General features: G+C 35.9%; 1 protein-coding gene across 4 annotated transcripts in view; it reads right to left on the bottom strand.

The window, feature by feature from the left end:
• Nucleotides 1-2112: 2112 nt before the first annotated feature.
• The window catches only part of Mon2 (MON2 homolog, regulator of endosome-to-Golgi trafficking), a 102147-nt gene continuing 84982 nt past the window's right edge, over nucleotides 2113-19277 (bottom strand). For all 4 annotated transcript variants that reach the window (XM_063254191.1, XM_063254192.1, XM_063254193.1 and 1 more), the window contains 2 exons: nucleotides 19052-19134; nucleotides 2113-13820 (listed from right to left, as the gene is read on the bottom strand). In XM_063254191.1, coding sequence (XP_063110261.1) covers nucleotides 13657-13820; nucleotides 19052-19134 — 247 coding nt within the window. In that variant the 3' untranslated portion in view covers nucleotides 2113-13656. The remainder of the gene's footprint in view (nucleotides 13821-19051; nucleotides 19135-19277) is intronic.

Genomic DNA, 19277 nt, shown 5'->3' with positions numbered 1-19277 from the left:
TTTTCATCATCCAAATTTTGATTCTTAAACATTCCATGTAATACCTTTTCTGCGCTTTCCCTTGGGGCAATGACCTAGCTGTACAACTTATTTTGGTTCCCCAATGGTGGAACCCAGCAAAACACTTAATGAACTTCATTAGACAGTCATACGGGTAATTTTAGTATTTCTGCTTAATTATGTTAGTGGCACCACTAACCTTTCAAATTTTATGACAATGGTCATAATTCTCCTTTTGGGTATTACTGCTCTGACCTAATTAAATTTTGAAAATGAGTGTTCCATTTGTCTCTTGTTACAAAAATTATAAAGAGGATTATTCAGTGGGAAAGTGAAAATACATCTCAGGTTTTTCCCAGTGGAGGCAAGGAAGTGTAACAAGCAACAGGAAAGAAAATGTCTGATAATGAATTACTCTGTCTTCATAGTACTCTAGTCCTACAAACTGTAGAGCTTATCTTTGCTGTCAGATGCCTCTGGCAGGAATGCTGTGGGGCTATGCCACAAGACAATGTCCCAAGTGTGGTCCCCTGGCTAGTCAGTCTTGTGCTATCTGCCAAAAGATAATTTTATTTTAAAATAACTCATATTTTTATGAGTATAATAGACAATTAGGAGCTCTGGAGATAAAATTATGCTCCCCAAGAATCATCTCCACATGGTACATCCTGTATACCATAACATCATTTGTTTCCAAGCTGGCATTTATTAAAATGTCATTATCTAACTCATCTTTCCTTTGGTTTACTCAAAATACTACTTTATTCTTCCCGTCACTGACTTTTTGAAACTACAAATTACTTACACGCTTGACAATAGACCTTTAACAAGAAGTTAACTGCACCAAATAAATGTCAATAATACTGACAAGAAAGCTGTATTTTTGATAATGCAAATTCATCTTCTAAGAACCATCAATATTGAAAATACTCCACTGGTCCTTTTTACCAGTGTGCAGCACTGTGAAAGTAAAAAGTAGACCTATTTAAAAAAAAAAAAATTAGAGCAGCACTGTACTATGGGACAAAAGTCAGCTGGTGGCAACATTCTCTCTTGTAACTTAGGAAAGAATATGTGCAAAGACCTACATACTCAACTAAAAAAAAAGTTACTGTGGGCAGAACTGTATATAGTTCTAGACAAAATTTACTTTTAGTCACAAAATAAACTAGTTTACACAGGCCATTCAGAGCTTCTGCTCACATCTGTTTAAAGTTTAAAAAAATTAGCAATTTGTAGTACTTCAGGGGTGTGGATTAGTAACTGTTGATTAGCCATAAAATATTAAAGTGTATAGGATCAATTAGCCTAGTTGACTCAATGAAGTTTTTTTAAAATGTAACTGTAGAATTTAACACTTGTTAATTTCTCCACAAATCAAGGTTTGACATAGCATGCCAGAGATTTGCATCATTTAAAGAAAAAAAGGGCACATCTGAATTTACTCTGCTCTTTGCTAGCAATAAAAATTTAAAGCCAACATACAAATACTTTCTGGATTTTGAGGTATTTACTATTCTTTTCACATGAGGAAGCTGCATCCTCAGGAGATCATATTAAATAGTAAGGTTATCCTCAAGGTTAAACCAAATTCAGCCAGACTGCCCTTACAAGATCACTTCTGAATTACAAAAGCAGCAAACTCCTATTGGAGAGATAAAGAAATTTGGTTGGTTTCAAAGAAATTTCTCCTGTGAAGCTTTTTTCTTAGCAAAAAACGGAGGACATCCCCCCAAAAAAGAAACACAGAAAGGTACTAAAATTGACCAAGTACTTTCATCAGTGAAAATAAAATTTTAAAAATACAAGTTCTAATTTTTTACACAGAATTTAGGGTATTTAGTATATCAGATTAGTTACCTCAACTACGATTCCTCTCTAAAAACTGTATTTTCCTATTGAAGTACAAGTTACTCATGAATCAAACTCGATATGAGATTTAAATTTCTAGAAACCTTACTTCCAACTTCGAGTCTTTACTCCCACACTAAATGCAAAGATATAAAATAACACATAAGGATCGAGGGCCAACAAATCCAGAAAACCCACCATCTCAGCAAAATTTCTTGAATTCTCCAAAGTTGAGGGAAAAAAGGAACAAAACCACTCACATGACAGTACTCTGAATAAAATTTATTTTTTGCTTTGTAACATAAAAAAAACCTGAGTAATGTATTTAACTATAAACTTAAAGCTTCTCATGCAAGGAGTTGCAAACCAAGTTTTAAATACAAGCTCTAAATTACTTTAGGTTTTACATTTTAAAAAGACTCTTCAATGCACCTACAGCAAGAGAACACCAGATCTAAAATGTTAAAGCACAAACTTTGTCATTGTGGGGTCTGCTACTCTGGCCCCAGTACCTGCTGTGCAAGGCTGGATAGCTCATTCCACCGCAACCAGAATTAAGCAAAAATAGTCACAATCTAAATCTTGGGTTACTCAAAAAGGCGTTAAAATCCTTTGGGGTGAAAAGTTACGTGTCAATATCTTGCACAATTTCACTCCTTCCTTCAAGAGAGCGAATCCAATGGCTCGGCTCTTCCCAGAGCTTTAAAATACAGCGCGGTGCCCTCCGCCCGCGCCCCGGTTCCCCGAAGAGCTGAGCTAACGGTTTCCGAGGGCCGGGCCGGCTCGGCGGGCTATCCCCGCGTCCCGGAAAACAAAGGGGATTCCCAGCCATTGTCCTCCGCGGCGCTGAGCATCACCAGCACTAGCAAGGCAGTAGCTTGCGCAGTTATCTCCACAGCGGGCAATGTCACAACCCGACCAACAGCACAAACTACTACCTCAGCCAGGGCCATGGTGTCGGGAGCCTCCGGACACGCGCAGGGCGGCGAGCGGCGCGCGCCCCTCCGTTCTCGCCCCACCGCAGCCGCCCCTTCTCCTCCCGCTCTTCGCTTCGCGCCGCGCCCGAGACCCCGCCCAGCCCCGCCGCTGCCGCCGCCGCCACGAGCTCCTGGGCCGGGGCGGCAGCCCGCGGGCGTCTTCTCCCGCGACCGCTCCGGAGAGGAAGCCGCGCCCTCCTCCCCGCGCCACATGAAAGCAGGAAACAGGCGGCAAAAGCGCGACGAGACGCCACGGGAATCGAGACGGTCCCCGAGCCGCAAGCAGCGCTCCCGGGCTTGGCCCGCGAGACCCCGCGCCCCGCCCGCCTGCCGCGCGCCCCGCCGCCCGCTCTCCGCCCCGCGAAAGCCCGGGCGCGTCCCACAGCGGCGATTCGGGGCCGCGGCACAGCCCGGAAATCCCCAGGCCATTGGTTCGCCAGCACCCTTTGGGGAAATCCCGCACGGCTCCGCAAGAGGCGAAAACAGCACACGGAAACCCCGTCAAACTGAAACCGCTGTGCGGCTGGCTGGGCGCCGTCGCTCGGCCGAGCGGACACACTGCCGTCTCGCGCTCCGCAGCTCCTGTGCGTCTGGACGAACCATAGAGATCACTTAAGGAGGGAGGCTGGCGCGCTGCTCCCACCACGTGACCGCGCGCCGGGCCGCCCCCGAGCCGCCATCTTACATCCGGGAGAAAGGCGGCGTCCCGCTCCCGCCTTAGCAAGCTCCGACGCGCCTCTAGGAATCAGCCCCCCAAAGGGCACCCCCGACTCCGCGTCACCGCAGTGCCGCGGCCGCGGTCCGGCCCCCCAAGTCTCAGTGGAGGTCAGGGAGCCCCAGTATTCTGCTGGTCTCTGCCCGCAAAGAAGATGGCGGCGCGCACCGTCGTCGAAGTGGACACGTTGTACTTTGGCCTTGTTTAAACTTTCCGGCGCCTCCTCTCCTCCCCGGCAAGGACACAGCCCTGCTGTGCTCCACCCCCGCGGCGTAGCCCCAGTGCTACATTCGGCAGAAAATAGGCGGGAAAGCCGCCGTGCAACTCACCATAATGCGCAGGCTCGCGGAATTGTGCACCCCCCACCCTTTCCCCGGTCAAGTTTGAGCGAAGGCGCCTGCTCAGGAGCCTAGTTTGCTCCCGCCCCAAACAACTTTTTCTTTGCTTTCCATTTAGTTTTTTATTTAATGGGACGTTAACATTAAAGAAAAAAAAAGTTATTAGGACTTGCTGAAAGGACTTTGCCCTAAATGGGACACTGCAGCGGTGGGAGACGGAACCAAGGGGCTCTATCTTGAGGTCACCTTCCCGCGCCCCTAGGCAATTTACCTGTGGCCTGAAATGAATTCCAGTGGGATACTCCTGTATTAGTAATGCCCATTAGGTACCACCCCTACATGTATGCCCCCACACCACGTGTCTGGCAGAGAGAAAAGCCAGACCTCAGTGGTCCAGGGTTCTCTCTCCACATTCTTAAAGGCCACTTTATTTCGTATTTCTATCGTTTTAGTGGCGCCAAAAGTTCTATCACTTGCCAGATAAAATACAGGTCACTCAGTTCACCTGTAACTTAAGATATTTTTTAGAAGCATAAATGTCCCATGTGCTAAAGATATGATTCAAAATTCAAATTTATATGGACATCCTCTATATTTACATTTGGCAGTCCTGTTAGTCATGAAGCTCCTGAAAATCCAGACTACATATAGCAAAAATGAGGAATGGAGGGAAATGAAAAACATCTTTAGCTACAATTTGGGACTTTCTCAACACTTCGATCCTTTCACGCAACTAAAAGGCTATGAGCCTGAGAGCAGAGTTTATTGGCAATGCGCAGGGAAGACTTGCCCATAACGGAGTTTTGGGGGAAAAAAAATTTTCCCTCCTTATAACAGCAGTGTAATTTTGACAGCAGCTTCTGAGGCCAACAGTCTCACCGCAAATTTACTGTGTCTAACCAAATGGTATGTAAGATGGGTGACCTAATTCTTTGAAGTACAAGTTTTCAAATTAAAAAGTAACTTGTTTGGCATGTTTTCAGGACATTTGTATATGATTATTCGCAAAATAAAGTATATTTTATTATGCCTACTGACATGTTATACTAATTTTTGGGGTATATTGGGACTCAAACTCAGGACCTTTTATTAACGAGGTAGGCACTAAGGCACAAAGCTGTATCTCTGGGCTATTAAGCTAATCTTGAGCATTTAAAATAAATACCAAAGGTACTTTTGCCTGGGATATGAAATCTGAACTTTCCAGTTAATATTTATATGCATGTGTAACCAATTTGCAGTTATATGTTTTACCTAACAAAGCACAAAGTTCACTATCACATTTTCTATTATTACAAGGCCACTATATTCACTGCACATTGACTGCTAACTCACTACACAATGAATCACATTATCCTTTCCAAAGCCAATTCACTTGTAAAGGCAAAGATTTTTAAACAGCTATTAAACAGTTGTTTGGCCCAAAGTATAGAGATTTGCTAGAGTAATAAAATCTCCAACTTTTAGTAATGCTACTGTACTACATCAGATTTCCACAACTGCTTTTGATAGTGCTAACGCCACTCAATCCATATATAATGTGCTGTCCATGATCAACTTTTATCTGTAATACCCAGAATCTAAGTGTCCTTCAAATGTGACCACTCCCAGCTAATCCTTTAACATTACCTTTGTAGAAAAATGGCAACAGCTTTTTAGTTTTTACTTGGATTTCACATACTCTATCTTGCTTATTACTGCAAGTTTATCTTCCTTACTTTCATAATTTTTATTAAAAATAAGTATTCAAGTATTCTACTTGGCTTTCAAGGAATCTCCTGATTGGCCCTCAATCCCTCATGGCCATTTTGCTTCAGGTAACACCAAAAGACACTGCTTACTCATATTTCAGATACATCTGCTCAGATTATCTTTGCCTAAAATATACTCTAATGCCCTTTAGCTTCATTCAAAAGTTATCTAGCCACTAAGGTTTACTTTAAGTTGTCTCCACCAGTGAGCCTTTTTATTGCTTTTCCTTCTGAATATTAACAAAAACATTAACCTGAACCACAGATAATTAGGCGAAGGCTCTAGGTTATAATCTGGTATTAATCTGTACTTGTCTTTCACTGTACTTTGCATACTTGTTAAAGATCTTTGTTCCCTGAAAAACTAAATTTCTAAGGGCATTAGCTCAATGCCCAACATAATACAAGTACTAAAATATAATTAATTAGTACTTGGTTAGTCTTATATTCAGTATTATTTTAGATATGTGTTGACTCAACTAGTTGTAACAAGCACCTGAGAGTCACTAGTGATTTCTTTATATAACCATGTTATGAGGACACTAGATTCTTAACACCTGGTATTTGTCCAGCAAAAGGCAAGAACTATTCCCTATTATGATAATCAAAATTTTCTGTCCATTTCTTGAGTTGCGTATGCCAAATGTGTTTTGTTCATATTACTAAAACTGAACATATTCTAACCATAATGCTTTATAACATCTAATTCTAAAAATCAGTTCTGTGAAAGCCCATTAACAACTACATGTAATAGATAAGAAAACCAAAAAAAAAAAGATTAACTTGCTCTGGTTACATATTTAGTAAGTTAACAACTGAGATTTGAAGTTTTAAAAATCTTGCCCAAACTGTCATCTCTCACCCACTATGTTATTGCTTGCATACTACAGGCTCTTTAAAAAAACAGCAAATTAGATGTGTTTTAAACTTGAATAATAAAAATTCAACGCAGCTCATATGGTGGTCGTAGTTACTAAACAAATATTTTTTCCCAGTACAGGAAGTTTTTTTGTAATATTCAAGTGTGTTGTCCCAATTGCTTATTCATAGATATAGTAATTGTCTCAAAGGTATTTTCAATTTAAGGGTTGGGCTTTAATGGGGTAGAAATAATTTTTTTAAAAAAATACGAAATTATCGTAGTAGAACCACGTCTGAAGCAATACATGGTGGATCACCAAGATCTTAGGTATGTGATTTTAAACTCTGACTTCTGTCTTATGACAACTTTCTTACAAAACTGTGAGAAAGAAATAGTAGTATAGGTAACAGAGTAACACAGGTAAAACCCTGGCCTACAAATTCTAGGTACTCCAGAAATACTATTAAAATTAGGAATTAAACATGCTCAAGTCCCTATGAGCAATGTAACCATTATATACTACAAACACTATATTTATAAAGTGATGCAAGAGATGTAGGGAGAGGGAAGGAGGGGAGGGGAAGGGAATTTAAAAAAAAGAATTAACATATGTCATGTATATTTACCAATTCCCCATGATGAATGTAACCATGTATTACAAACATGCATCAATAAAAAATTAAAAAAAATAAATTCTATTCCAAGATGGAAAAAAATTAGGAATTACAAAAATTACTATACAATATACACTCAAAAAACAGGAATTTTTGTTTTATGCTTCTATTATACTTTGCAAAAAAGGAATTGACTGATTGACTGGTTGATTAAGATAGGTTCTATGGGGGCTGGGGATTTAGCTCAGCGGCATAAGCACCTGCCTTGCAAGCAGGCATTCGTGAGTTCGATCCCTGGTACCGATAAAAATGAAAAAGACAAAAAAAAAAAAAAAAAAGATAGGTTCTATGTTACCCAGGCTAGTGTCAAATTCCTGGGTGCAAGCAAGCGTCCCTTCTCAGTCTCCTGAATAGCTGGGAGTACAAATGCATGCTTTAAAAAAAAAAAAAAAGTTCAAACAAATTTTGAGAGGTGGCAGGATGGTCTGGCATTTATACAGACAGTCTCAAAACAACTTCATCAAGAAAAAAAGAATGCTCTTAAAAGGCATATCATATACTTAGCACACGTAAGGCCCTAGATTTAATCATCAGCATCCCTAAAAAGTCTAATCCACATTTTTTACTTGACCTGGGATTTTTACTCCAAGTCCCAAGTATACTTTCTTTTCAAACTTACTGTATTGAGATATTTGATGCCTTTCGGTGTACTTCTACTTTTTTCAGTTTTTATATTAACAGTCTTAACAAAGCTCTCAAAAACATTTGTCTTTGTTTTTTCCTACAAACTAACCATATCTATAAGCCATCTTTAAACATACTTGCTACATATAAAGTCTTTATAAACAGGGTCAGGTGATATAGGGTGTCACTGTTTTAAATCTAATGGGGATGAGAAATAAGTATATTAAAAATTAGTTATTAATCATATCTGAAGGGAAGTTATAAAAGAGATTTCAACCTTGAGTTATAATGAGAAAATTAGTAATGCAGGAACATAATTAAAACCTACAATCATGCTTAGTGCTAACTGTAAAGTGAATTAAAGTTGTATACAATTACAGTTATTACTATGCAGCTTTGTGAAAAATCTATTTTAGACTAAAAAAAAATTTTAAGTTTGACATCAAGAGACTCTCATGATTATAATACATAACTGATACATCTCAACAACATAAAAATTGTAAGGAGAAAATATAACAACAGTGGTACTACTTTCAAGAACTGTGTTGGGAGCTAAAAAGAATCTCACAAAATTAGATAAATATATCCAGTCTGACATAAACACCATATGGCAACTGCCATAAGAGACAGGAGCTGTATGTTACGTGTTACAATTATGACACAGAGGTAGTAAAAGCTAGAAAGCAAGCAAAACCTGCACAGTTTGGTTTAAAGCTTAGTATTTTATTTTATTTTTATAGATGAAAAGAATTAAGAGTGCAATATTATAGCTTTGGATTTTTTTTCCTTTCTAGTAAAACTTCACAAAAAGAAATACTTTATTATTTGCAATAGTTTCTCAAATAATAGCATAGCACTATTGAGTTTAGTGTAAAATAAAACTTAATGAAACTATATTTGCAGCAATTGTAAATTCAATAATTTTCTTTCTTACCTGAGAGACTATAATTAATCCCTTAGTATAATTAGGAATGTTTCAGTTGATCTCTGTGTCACCATAAGCAACAAAGACATGGAAACCAAATATATTCTAGAAACACTCAGAAATAAGAATTCTAACATTCTAGATCTTCCATCAAAATCACTGTTTTGCAACAGAAAAATAGCAATACATGACAGGGGTAATATGCTAACTCAAGTAGTTTTTGAAAGTAGGCATGAAAATACTACAATAATATTTACATAACATAAACCTAAAATAGTTTAAAGCACTTGCTTCCAGAAAGAACCCACCTTCAAAGATTTAAAAAAAAAAAAACCACAAAACGCAAAAACTCATGTAATTCAGATTTTACATTACATGAATTCATGTAATTTAGATTTTTCTCTTTTGAGAAAAGTGGCATCATCTCTCCATCCACATCATAGCAAAGACACACTGTTCCAAGTTTAGCTGTTGAAGCTATCATATTTATAGCAATCCCATTTTGTGAGAGCATCTTGGCTGCTGAATCCTGTGGATTCAGAAAGACTGTAGGAGCTACAATCACAAATTACTTCAACTTGTTCCACTATTTCGAAATGGCAAAGGAATTTCACCTTTGCAAAAAGGCAATAGTGCCAAAAGTAGAAGTTATTTCCAAAATCTCATGTAATAGGAAGGCAGTCAGCAGTGGTTCTACCATGATCAGCTCTGCTTCTCATGATCAAGGAGGAGGTGAAATCAGAAAAAGGACTAAATGAGAAGCAGAGAAAGGAAGAGGGAAAAAAAGGAGAAACTAAGAGTAAACATAATTTTAAAAAATTTAACAGCAGGAAAAAAGTGATGGCCAAGAAAAAAGAAAACAAATAGTCAAAATCTCTCTTAGGATACACTACCAAACTTACCAAATAACCTGAATAATTATACTAACAATGTCATTTTAAAATCAATTCCAAACTCAAATTATGCATTTCTCCTCTAAAGAATTAGTTGTCATCTCTGTTTTAGAAATAAACAGAGGCTCTGAAAACCGAACATGCTTCAAGTTAAAAGGCAGAATATTGATTTGTCATTGCTTTACAATTAGTCAAGATTACTGAGAGTAGTCATATTCACAAAAAGATGTACCATGCTCTTAAAAAAAACACTGTTAATACATTCAAAATCATAGGATTTATAAGAAATTCATCTAACTCCTCTAGGTGGTCTGTATATAAGTTAGGACACAAACACATTAGCTTTCTTTCGCATACTATAAAAAATTGTCATTCAAAATGAAAGCACCACTTTACTTTCCAGAGGTATAAAATTTTTAATTCAAATGATTATGAAGTATTAAAAACTAGCCCCCACATATAAGCTAGTAACACACTGTATTGTATGAACCTCTGTTGGTCTCATGAATATAATTTTAAAAATGTAAAATCCCCTCTCATAATGTAGATAAATACAGCTCATCATTACTAAGCCTAGTAAAATGTAATAATTTATGCAAGATAAGCATATGTGTCAAAACTGCCAAATACAAGTAGAAATCTAAGGAATGTATTAGGTTGCTGGCAATGCTTTCAAAGAACCATTTTGTCCACATCTGTAGTAGTTTTCCATAAAACACAATAACCCACAGTATTCTAAGCCTAAACATTTTGATTCATTCTTGAGCTGTTAAACTACAAGTTAAGTGCAGGCAGGATGCTTCCTGAAAGTGTTCTGCCTTGGCTAACACTTCATCTATAGTAGTTCTCTTAAGGATTTAGTTGTCCATATGAATTACTCTACAATTAGAGAAGATATATTCATTCAGTCATTATACAATAGCTCCATAATCCTTCTTTAATATGAATATAATCATCACTTAACTAATGGGGAATACTTTTCACGTTGTTTTCTGGAACACTTCAATAATTAATGCTACTTATTTGGTTTCTTAACTGACCTTCTGACCAAAGATTACCTGGAAATAGCGATGCCAAATTGTGACAATGAACAAAATACTCTTCAGGTTATATCAGAAAACACAAATAGCATAGTTATCACTAGTCTGCGCTCTAAAATAAATGCTATTTTCCAAGATAAAATGTTACAGATAATTGCTCACATCTTCTAATTTAAAGAATTTGGTAAGAGTTGATTCAATAACCATAGAGAAGAAAAACAAAACAATTGTTAGCTATTAATATAAAAATAAAAAACAAAGCAAATGAAAATCCATTTTAAGCTAGACCTTTCAAGCACTTTGTTTCCTTTTGGCGTTTAATCTCTAATAAATGTATACGGTAAAATTAATAAAACTTTAAAACTAGTTATAAAAAATAATAAGATATATGATTTTTTTCCTGGTAGTAATAATATTATTGAAAACTAAAAAGTAACCTATGCAAGTTAACAATTAGTTTGTTACCTTTATAATTGACAGAATAAAAAGGGACCTTAATCATCCAATTGTTGGCACATGTCTATTGTCCAAAAACCCTGAAGCATATATTCACTCAGTGACAAAAAGTGATCATGCCAGGTTTACTCTTCGATTTTTCTAATATGTGTACCCAAGGACACAATTGCTCCTGTTCCAGGACTAGTTATGGACTCAGTTGTGCAGCAATGAACACACCTTTGAAACCTCCTTTTTTGAATGGCCCAGGATCTAATTTCACATAACACAGTTGTAATTAGTGAAGAACTCAACTCTTAGAACAATCTATCAACTTTCTAAGAAGAGGCATATTTTAGAAAACTCAGCCTAGAAGAACGCCTGATTTGATAGCACATATTACCAATAGTGGTTCCTGGGGAATTATGGAAGATATTCTGGGAAGAAAAGCCTGTCAATTATTGTACCACGGGGACAGCCTACATACTTAATAAGACAGCTTTGATTACACATTCATCACACTGATATTTTGAAGTATTAGGCATGGTTCGGATACTAAAAACAAATACAGCATTAGTTCAAAATATGTAAGTATGTTGTATAGCTTTGACTCATATTTAACTTTCACTGGAAAACAATCATCCTAACTGCCATTAATCTCTTATTTCTCATGAATAGAAATATTATTACTTCATGTAAATTCACAGCAATTGAAATAGTATTACAATTGTTATTCTATTTTAATCCTTTATGATCGATATCTGTATTTTTTCAAGTCCCTAATTTAACATATCCAAGTATAAAAAATACACTAAATATACAACTTGAGTGATTTGTTATAACTTATAAGGAGAATGTTAAAAGCAGATTATATGAAGTGACATATTCTACCTTAGTCTTAGGTGAAAATAATAAAGCAGAAATTCATTGATTCATGTAAATAAATATTATCTCAAAAAGGCATTACTGTATGGTTACAGATAATAACACAAATTAAATAATTACACAATTACAATATCCACAAAACTGTAGCTCATTCATTACTCAATTTTAATAGCTTCTTATAATTTTATGATTATTCTGGAGAGGTTGAAATTTAAAATACTATTAAAATCAAAAGCCCTGTAGTACATTAAAATAATACCAATGCCATTGAGATTTATGAAAAAAATCAATCTTTTAAACATCTTCATGTTTCCACATAAGTGATTATGAAAATTTAACTGAGAAGAAAAATATAACAGCATAATCCATTACATAGAAAATATAGTGAGCTAGGTCAATGTCAGTTTTTTTAAAGAAACAAGTTAATGCACTCAACAGCACTTTTCTTCTCCACTCAAATAGGAAAGTGAAACAAACTTAGCATTTTACTTCATGGCAGCAGGCTTACTGCACTTCTAAATGCTTGAGTATCTCCAAAAGTACACCTGTCTTTTTTTTAACACACACACATATACACACACACACACACACACACATAGACACACACGTTTTAGAGTTTTGGGAGAGTGTAGTCGTTTTTCTTCTTGAGAAGACATTATAAAATAAAGCACAGAAATCAACAAAACCTCACAGGTGAAATTTTAGGACATCTGAAATCATCTTATCTCGGTTGTAAATCAAAGACAAATTCACAAGAAAAAAATCAGTAGAAATATAAAATATGAAAAGTCTTTAAAATTTAGACAGCAAATATAAAAACTGACTTAAGCGAAAGCTTGAAGAGATATTTAAATGAGGTATGGAGTCAGTGCTACAATATATCTCAATGTATTAAATTAATAACCCATTTCAAAGTTGTATTTCAAAAATCAGCAAATCATAAACTATTTGCTGTTGTGTTCACATGACCTTTCTGGTCAAATGTTTAATGATCAGTGATAACACATTTAAAATAAGCATGAAACTAATTGATTACATGGTAAGTTTACCTGCACATAAGAAAGCAAATTATAAGTAAAAATGTAAGCAAACAATTTTGTATTAATAATAAATACAGCTTCAAGCATTTAACATTATCAACATTTTAAAAATTTAAACAATAAATGTAACTATTTTATACAGTACTGTACTATTTATTATACACACAGGTATATCAGTTCCCTTTGTTTAGAAAGGCTGGTTGTAAATAATATGGAATGTTACAGTACCATCTTGCATAAAATTTTAGTACAATTTTGCACTTGAAAAAGAGTGCAAAAATACCAGCCTAATAAATCTGAATTATCTTTTCTTTCATTTTAAAAAGTACATCATTGACACATACACCACAAACTGTACATAAGCTCACTTTTGAATCACCAATTAAAGATATAGTAGCAGCTATGCTGTGGTATGAACTCTCCCTCCCACCAGCTTAACTCATTAAAGACTCACAGGGCTACTCATTCAGAGGCCTTTGTTGCTGTATAAGTTTATAACATGAATTAGTGAACCCAGGTAATTACAATTTAATGGTGGCAAACAACTGCCAAGAATTTTTGTAGTAAGAAATGTCCTTCTTACAGTAAACTCAGGAGCAATCTTAAGATACTGTATCTTTCTGTCTCCATATTCAAAAGCAGCTGGTTAAGATTCTCCATTTTGAACTTTGGATGCTGGTGGATGCATGAAATCCTTAAAGGGAACCAGTGCCTCTTTAAGTGCAGAGCAGACTTCCGAAGATGAGCAGGTGATACATTCTACTAAAGTTGGGTATAAGGCAATTACTTGTGCCCAAGTATTCCCATCAACTGTAATGTAAGAAGAATAAATAAATCCCAAAATACGATGGATTTAAACAGTAAAAATTATCCAATTAACATAAACACAATCAATGTTAAATGCAATGGAAGGAAAAAACTCTGAAACATGCAGGTTGCACCATCTGGTACATTTTCTTCAAAAAAAAAATCTTTGGAAGCTTTCTTGCTGTATTTAATAAGGCATGGGGAAAAAAAAATATGGTTGCCGTGTAGAGTTCTCAATACCAACAAATTTGCTAAGGTACATTTTAAATGATAATTTGTGAAAGCTTTGGAAGCTAACAAAGTAACTTACAATAATCTATTTTCAGTGTAATTTCCAGAGAATATAGTGTACATTTCAAGAATAGTTAGAAACATTTTTTATTCAGTAGTCTACTAAAAATACAAATACTGCTCTTTCCAGTAACGTCCTTGATATTAATTTCAAACTGAAATTACCAAACCTAGATCTAGTTACAGTCATACCTCGGCACTTATCTTCTTTGAAACTCATCAAATCGGGTATGCAATGCATTTGATGTGAAAATTTTGTTCCAGTGCTTTTCATTTGCTTTGTATTTGAAGCTCAGGCTTCAACCTGTTAAGGTCAATTGCCTTGTGACTCACTACGCTTTCCAGCCAAAACAACTTGGTTGGTACTTCTTGGTTTTAGTACTCATCAAGCCTCCCAGAATCAACTAAGACGAATACCAAGGTATCACTGTATCTTTCTCTTATACTGTTTGCTAACCTTTAATGTAAATCACTAGATATGGTGAAAAGAGACCACGTGCGCCTTTCTTAACATTATCATGACCAATTAGTACAGCTAAAGGTTGTGTGTTGACTGGGGCAAAAGTGTTACATCCCAATCAGTTAATAATCTCCTTATACTGTGAGATCACATAATACATTTCTGTTTCCTGAGCACTCATACAATGAAATGTTTTTTGAGCACTCCCATAATGATTTTATGGCACTTTGTGGGACAAGTCTCTAATGTGGAGGAAGTATAATACAAAAGCAAGAATAAAATGTGCAATAAATTTTGATTCTGTTTTTCACTCTCACTTATTGGTTGCCAACTATACAAAGTTCCTTATAAAATAAGGGAGAGAGATGGTCAAGTCATTCATTTCCCTTTATTGAAACTTCTGTTGTAAAATACAGGATTAAGTTTCTCAACTTCTTTACTTACTCATTTTTTAAAAGTTCCTGTCAAGTAAGTGTGGTAGATGTTGTGTATCTCTCTCCTTTTGAGGACTAATAATTCACATGAATTTATGGAGTGCTTACAGTAAAAGTTCCAGGATTTCTAAAATTAGTATGATTATAGAACTTTTTCTACCTAATATCTAATTCCTTAGTATGTTTCTATCTAATGTCTAATTCCTTAATATGTATCTTAGAAAACCATGACCTGTTCACCAAACCTCTTTGGTCAAACAGGTACTTGCTCAGAGTAAGCTTAAGTCTTAAAAACCACTGGTCTAGGAAGTATAAATATTTTGCCCTGGATGTCTTTTTGTTTTGTTACGTTTTTTGGGTTTTTCAGGCTGGCCTTAAAGTCACATAGATCTTCCTTCCTTAACCTCTGAGTACTGGGATCACAGGTGTGTGCTGCCATGCTGGGTGCTTCAGCTGTCTTTTGTAAAGCTTTTCATTAATCATTTAACACAAGGTTATACAGAGTGAAACTTATTTAGAATGTCTACATGGAGAATTAACTGAAAAACCAATTTTTCACTTATCAGGGGAAAATGAAACACATGAAGATGACATTTGAAATAAAACTCATAGGAAGCTTTTACCTTCCTTTAATCAAAATGTTTTTTAAAAGTCTACCATAAATTTTTGTGAGCACTTTATATTTGACTATCAAAAAATAAAAGAGCTTATTAGTCTATTGATAATGAAATATTTCCATGAACTTCATTAAGTGAAAAAACAAGAAAAGAGGTTCAAAACAGTAGGTATGATGTAGGCTATTAGGTACACTTGTACACAAAACTGAAGGTACTAGAATATATATTTTATGTGTACATAATAAACCTCTGTAGGGAACTTCTGTAGTAAAAATGGTTGCTTGTGGTAAGGTAAGAACAGGGCAGATATTGCTTTGGGGAAAGACCATCTTAAAACTTTGTCATGTAAATTTATTTATTTGATTTTTGAGGGCACTGGTGACTGAACTCAGGGCCTTTAGCGTCTGCCATTTTGGGGGAATGGTGGGGGACAGAGCCTCACTAGGTCATTAAATTGCCCAAGGTTAATTTGAACTTACAGTCTTTCTGCCTCAGCCTCCCAGACTGCTGGGATTACAGGCTTGTACCAATATGCCTGGCTTCTATTTTTGGATTTATGTGTATACACACTATCTGTTCCACTTTTTAAATAAATATCAAGTAAAATGATAAAAACAAAATCTCTCCATGTCAAAAATGCTTCCTTTTCCATTACAAAACTTTAAACCTATAATAAAAGTTCTAAGTAGATTTGAAGTGTATTGGCTCTAAATCTTAAATTTAAATCTAATCTCTTGAATTAGACTGGATATATACAATATAACATATTTCAGCTGCCAAGGCCCAGCTTTCTTTTTTCTTAATGCGGCTTATCATACCTTTCTAATATAGAATCACCATCATTTATAGTTTCATTCCATTTAAAATTTCACTTCTTATGATCAGAGGCTAAATTCTAACTCTCTTAAACAATTTTTAAGATTAATTTAGGTTAGATCATCCATCTACACTACTACATTACTACACTGTCTAGTGCTTGGATTGATGGTGTTAGTGCTACACTCACACAGGGGTGGAGCCAGGATGTGATGTAATGGCAGGAAGAAGGTTTGTCTTGTTCTTTGCTGGTTCCTGTTTGCTGTTTGCAGCCGCCATGAACTGCGGCCCAGCCATGCCCGCCTGCCTTGGAGCCAACTGAACGTGGACTGAAACCTCCAAAAACTGTAAGAAATAAACCTTTCCTTTCCCAACATGGGCTCCAGGTATTTTGTCTCAGTAACAAGTAAAAAGTAACTGAGACACTGCCCTATTCGTAGCCCAATGGCTTTGTAAAGAATTTCCCTTCTTTTTCCTCCCTTTATACGTATATGCTTAAATTCTTGGCGATTGTCTAAACATCACATGAAATAAGGCAAATTCTATGCATGTAAATATTCCGGTTACATTTAGCACATCTCTGGCAATAATAAATAAAATATAAAATATAGCTTCAAGCATTTAACATTGGAATAAAGAATTTCTTGGTCTCTGGAAAATCAGTGCATGGCTTTCCTTCACTGGAAAATCAATTAAAACACTAAAGAAAAAAATTTTGGGATGAGTGGATGAATTCAGGACATTGCTCTAGATGTTTTTTTAAAAATTTTACTCTATCCTCCCCTTCTCCAGTCTTTTGGTTAAGAGAAATAAAAGTGGAACTCCCCTTAAGATTTACTTTATCCTCCCCTTCTCCAGCCTTTTGGTTAAGAGAAATAAAGGGGGAACTCCCCTTAAGATTTAGTATAAGCTAAGGCCAGGCATGGTGGTACATATCTGTAATCCCAGCACTGGGGAAGCTGAGGCAGGAGGATTGCTGCCATTCCTCCTGCTGAGGCAGGACGACTGAGGCCATTCTAGGCTACAAAGTGAGTTCTAGGCCAGCATGAACTGCATAGTGAAACCATGTCTCAAAAAGACCCCCAAAACAAACAAACAAACAAAAACAAACCCCACAAGATTTTAGTATAATAACCTTTTAAGGTCAAAGAACCAATGAGTGAATTCTGATAGGCATATCCTGCCATTAAGTGATTAGTCAATTACTGAAAATTTCCTTTATTTTGGTATATTAAAAGTAATTTTGCCTGAAGATGGAGATGTAGTTCAATAGTAGAGTGCATGTAGGCCCTGTTTAGGTTTGAACCCCAGCACCACAAAAACGTAAACAAACAAAAAACCCAGAAAAACCAAAATGCTGTTTAAATTGTTGGTCTGCTAAAAAAAATAAGCTCATACTAGAATGTAAATCAACATACTACTGTCCTCTTTAACATAGTCTTGTGTTTAAAAAAAAAGTTAGCTGAATTTAGTAACACAACTGATTTATATTTTGATACAACTATTTGTCTTAGCTCCCTAACACACTCTTAAAACCAATAGCTGGTCCAGCAAACCACACTTTGAGAAGCAATATTGTAGAGAATTCAAAATAGTACAAACAACGCTCAAAAAGGCTCTCAAAATGCTTACAAGGTAAGGGGAGCTGAATCATGTACATATCTAACTGCAATTAAAAATAATGTTTCAAAACCAAGGTACAAATGAAAGTGCTAGGAGTTCACTGCAAAGAGCCATCATATTTAAGAGATTAACAACAAGGCTCAAAAGTGGGTGGTGTTTGATCCAGATGGATATAGGCAACCGAAGAAAATAAATGAAAGGTTGGAAACACTTGGGAACTCTGAGAATTTTAATTTAGTGGCATAGATAGAATAAATGAAATCTAGTTGGAAGTAACACATGAACAGAATGAAGTCAGACTGTAGTACTCAGCAGTTTGGTAGGAAATGGCAAATGAAAATGATTTTTTGTGTTTGGAGGGAATAAAAAGATGAAGGATCAAAGTCATACAGTGAAAAATCATTTCTGATAATGTGAAGAATGGATTAAGTAGAAATGAACAAGAGAAAGGGAAAACAAATGAAAAAACTATAAAAATGACTCAGTTATTTATATAACTTATATTTATAAAGTCAGTAAAAGCAGATAAAAAGCCTTCTCATTTATTCCAAAAACAGTAATCTTGTACATCCATGATAATTAAATATGGCTGGGGATATGGCTTAGTGGCACAGTGCCTGTGTGGCAAGCATGAGGTCCTGAGTTCGATTTCCAGCACAAAAAAATAATTATGAAATATGAACTGTCCTTGCAACATACTGAATTCAGACCAATTTAGTTTTTTCATAAGTTATCTAAACTGCTATTTAATTTCACTTAGTGACATCCTGGCAGAATTGATGATCTGTTGTCATGAAAAGTGGAGAAAAGAAAGTCTAAGGGCTTTTATGTTCCTAAAATTCAGCTATTTAACAGTAAAGCAAAAGTTTACTATTAGTAACCAGTTTTAGATGATACACTGCATTAACTATTGTTATTTTCTTATTTTGTTATGAATTTCTTTAAGAACATAAATGTTAAAAATTTAGGATAACTGAGTTTCTAAGCACTTACCATTCTCTGGCTGAGTTTTCTTAAGTGAGTCAATGAGAGTACTGACTGCTTTTAAAACAAATATGATTTCTGTTACTTGTTGCCTAAAAAAAGGGGAAACGACTCCTGTCAAGATTTTTAAATATGCCATGCATACTTTTTAAAAATAAGATTTGTACAAATAACTTTGAAAAATTACTGAACACAATATAAAGTTAATGTTTGCTTTAACTTCTCATAAAAGGAA

The sequence above is a fragment of the Cavia porcellus genome, unplaced genomic scaffold, assembly GCF_034190915.1.
Source record: "Cavia porcellus strain 051 isolate PalLab524CR breed Dunkin Hartley unplaced genomic scaffold, mCavPor4.1 scaffold_8, whole genome shotgun sequence".
NCBI classification, from domain to species: Eukaryota; Metazoa; Chordata; class Mammalia; order Rodentia; family Caviidae; genus Cavia; species Cavia porcellus.
This window is presented reverse-complemented; position numbering and strand designations above follow the sequence as displayed.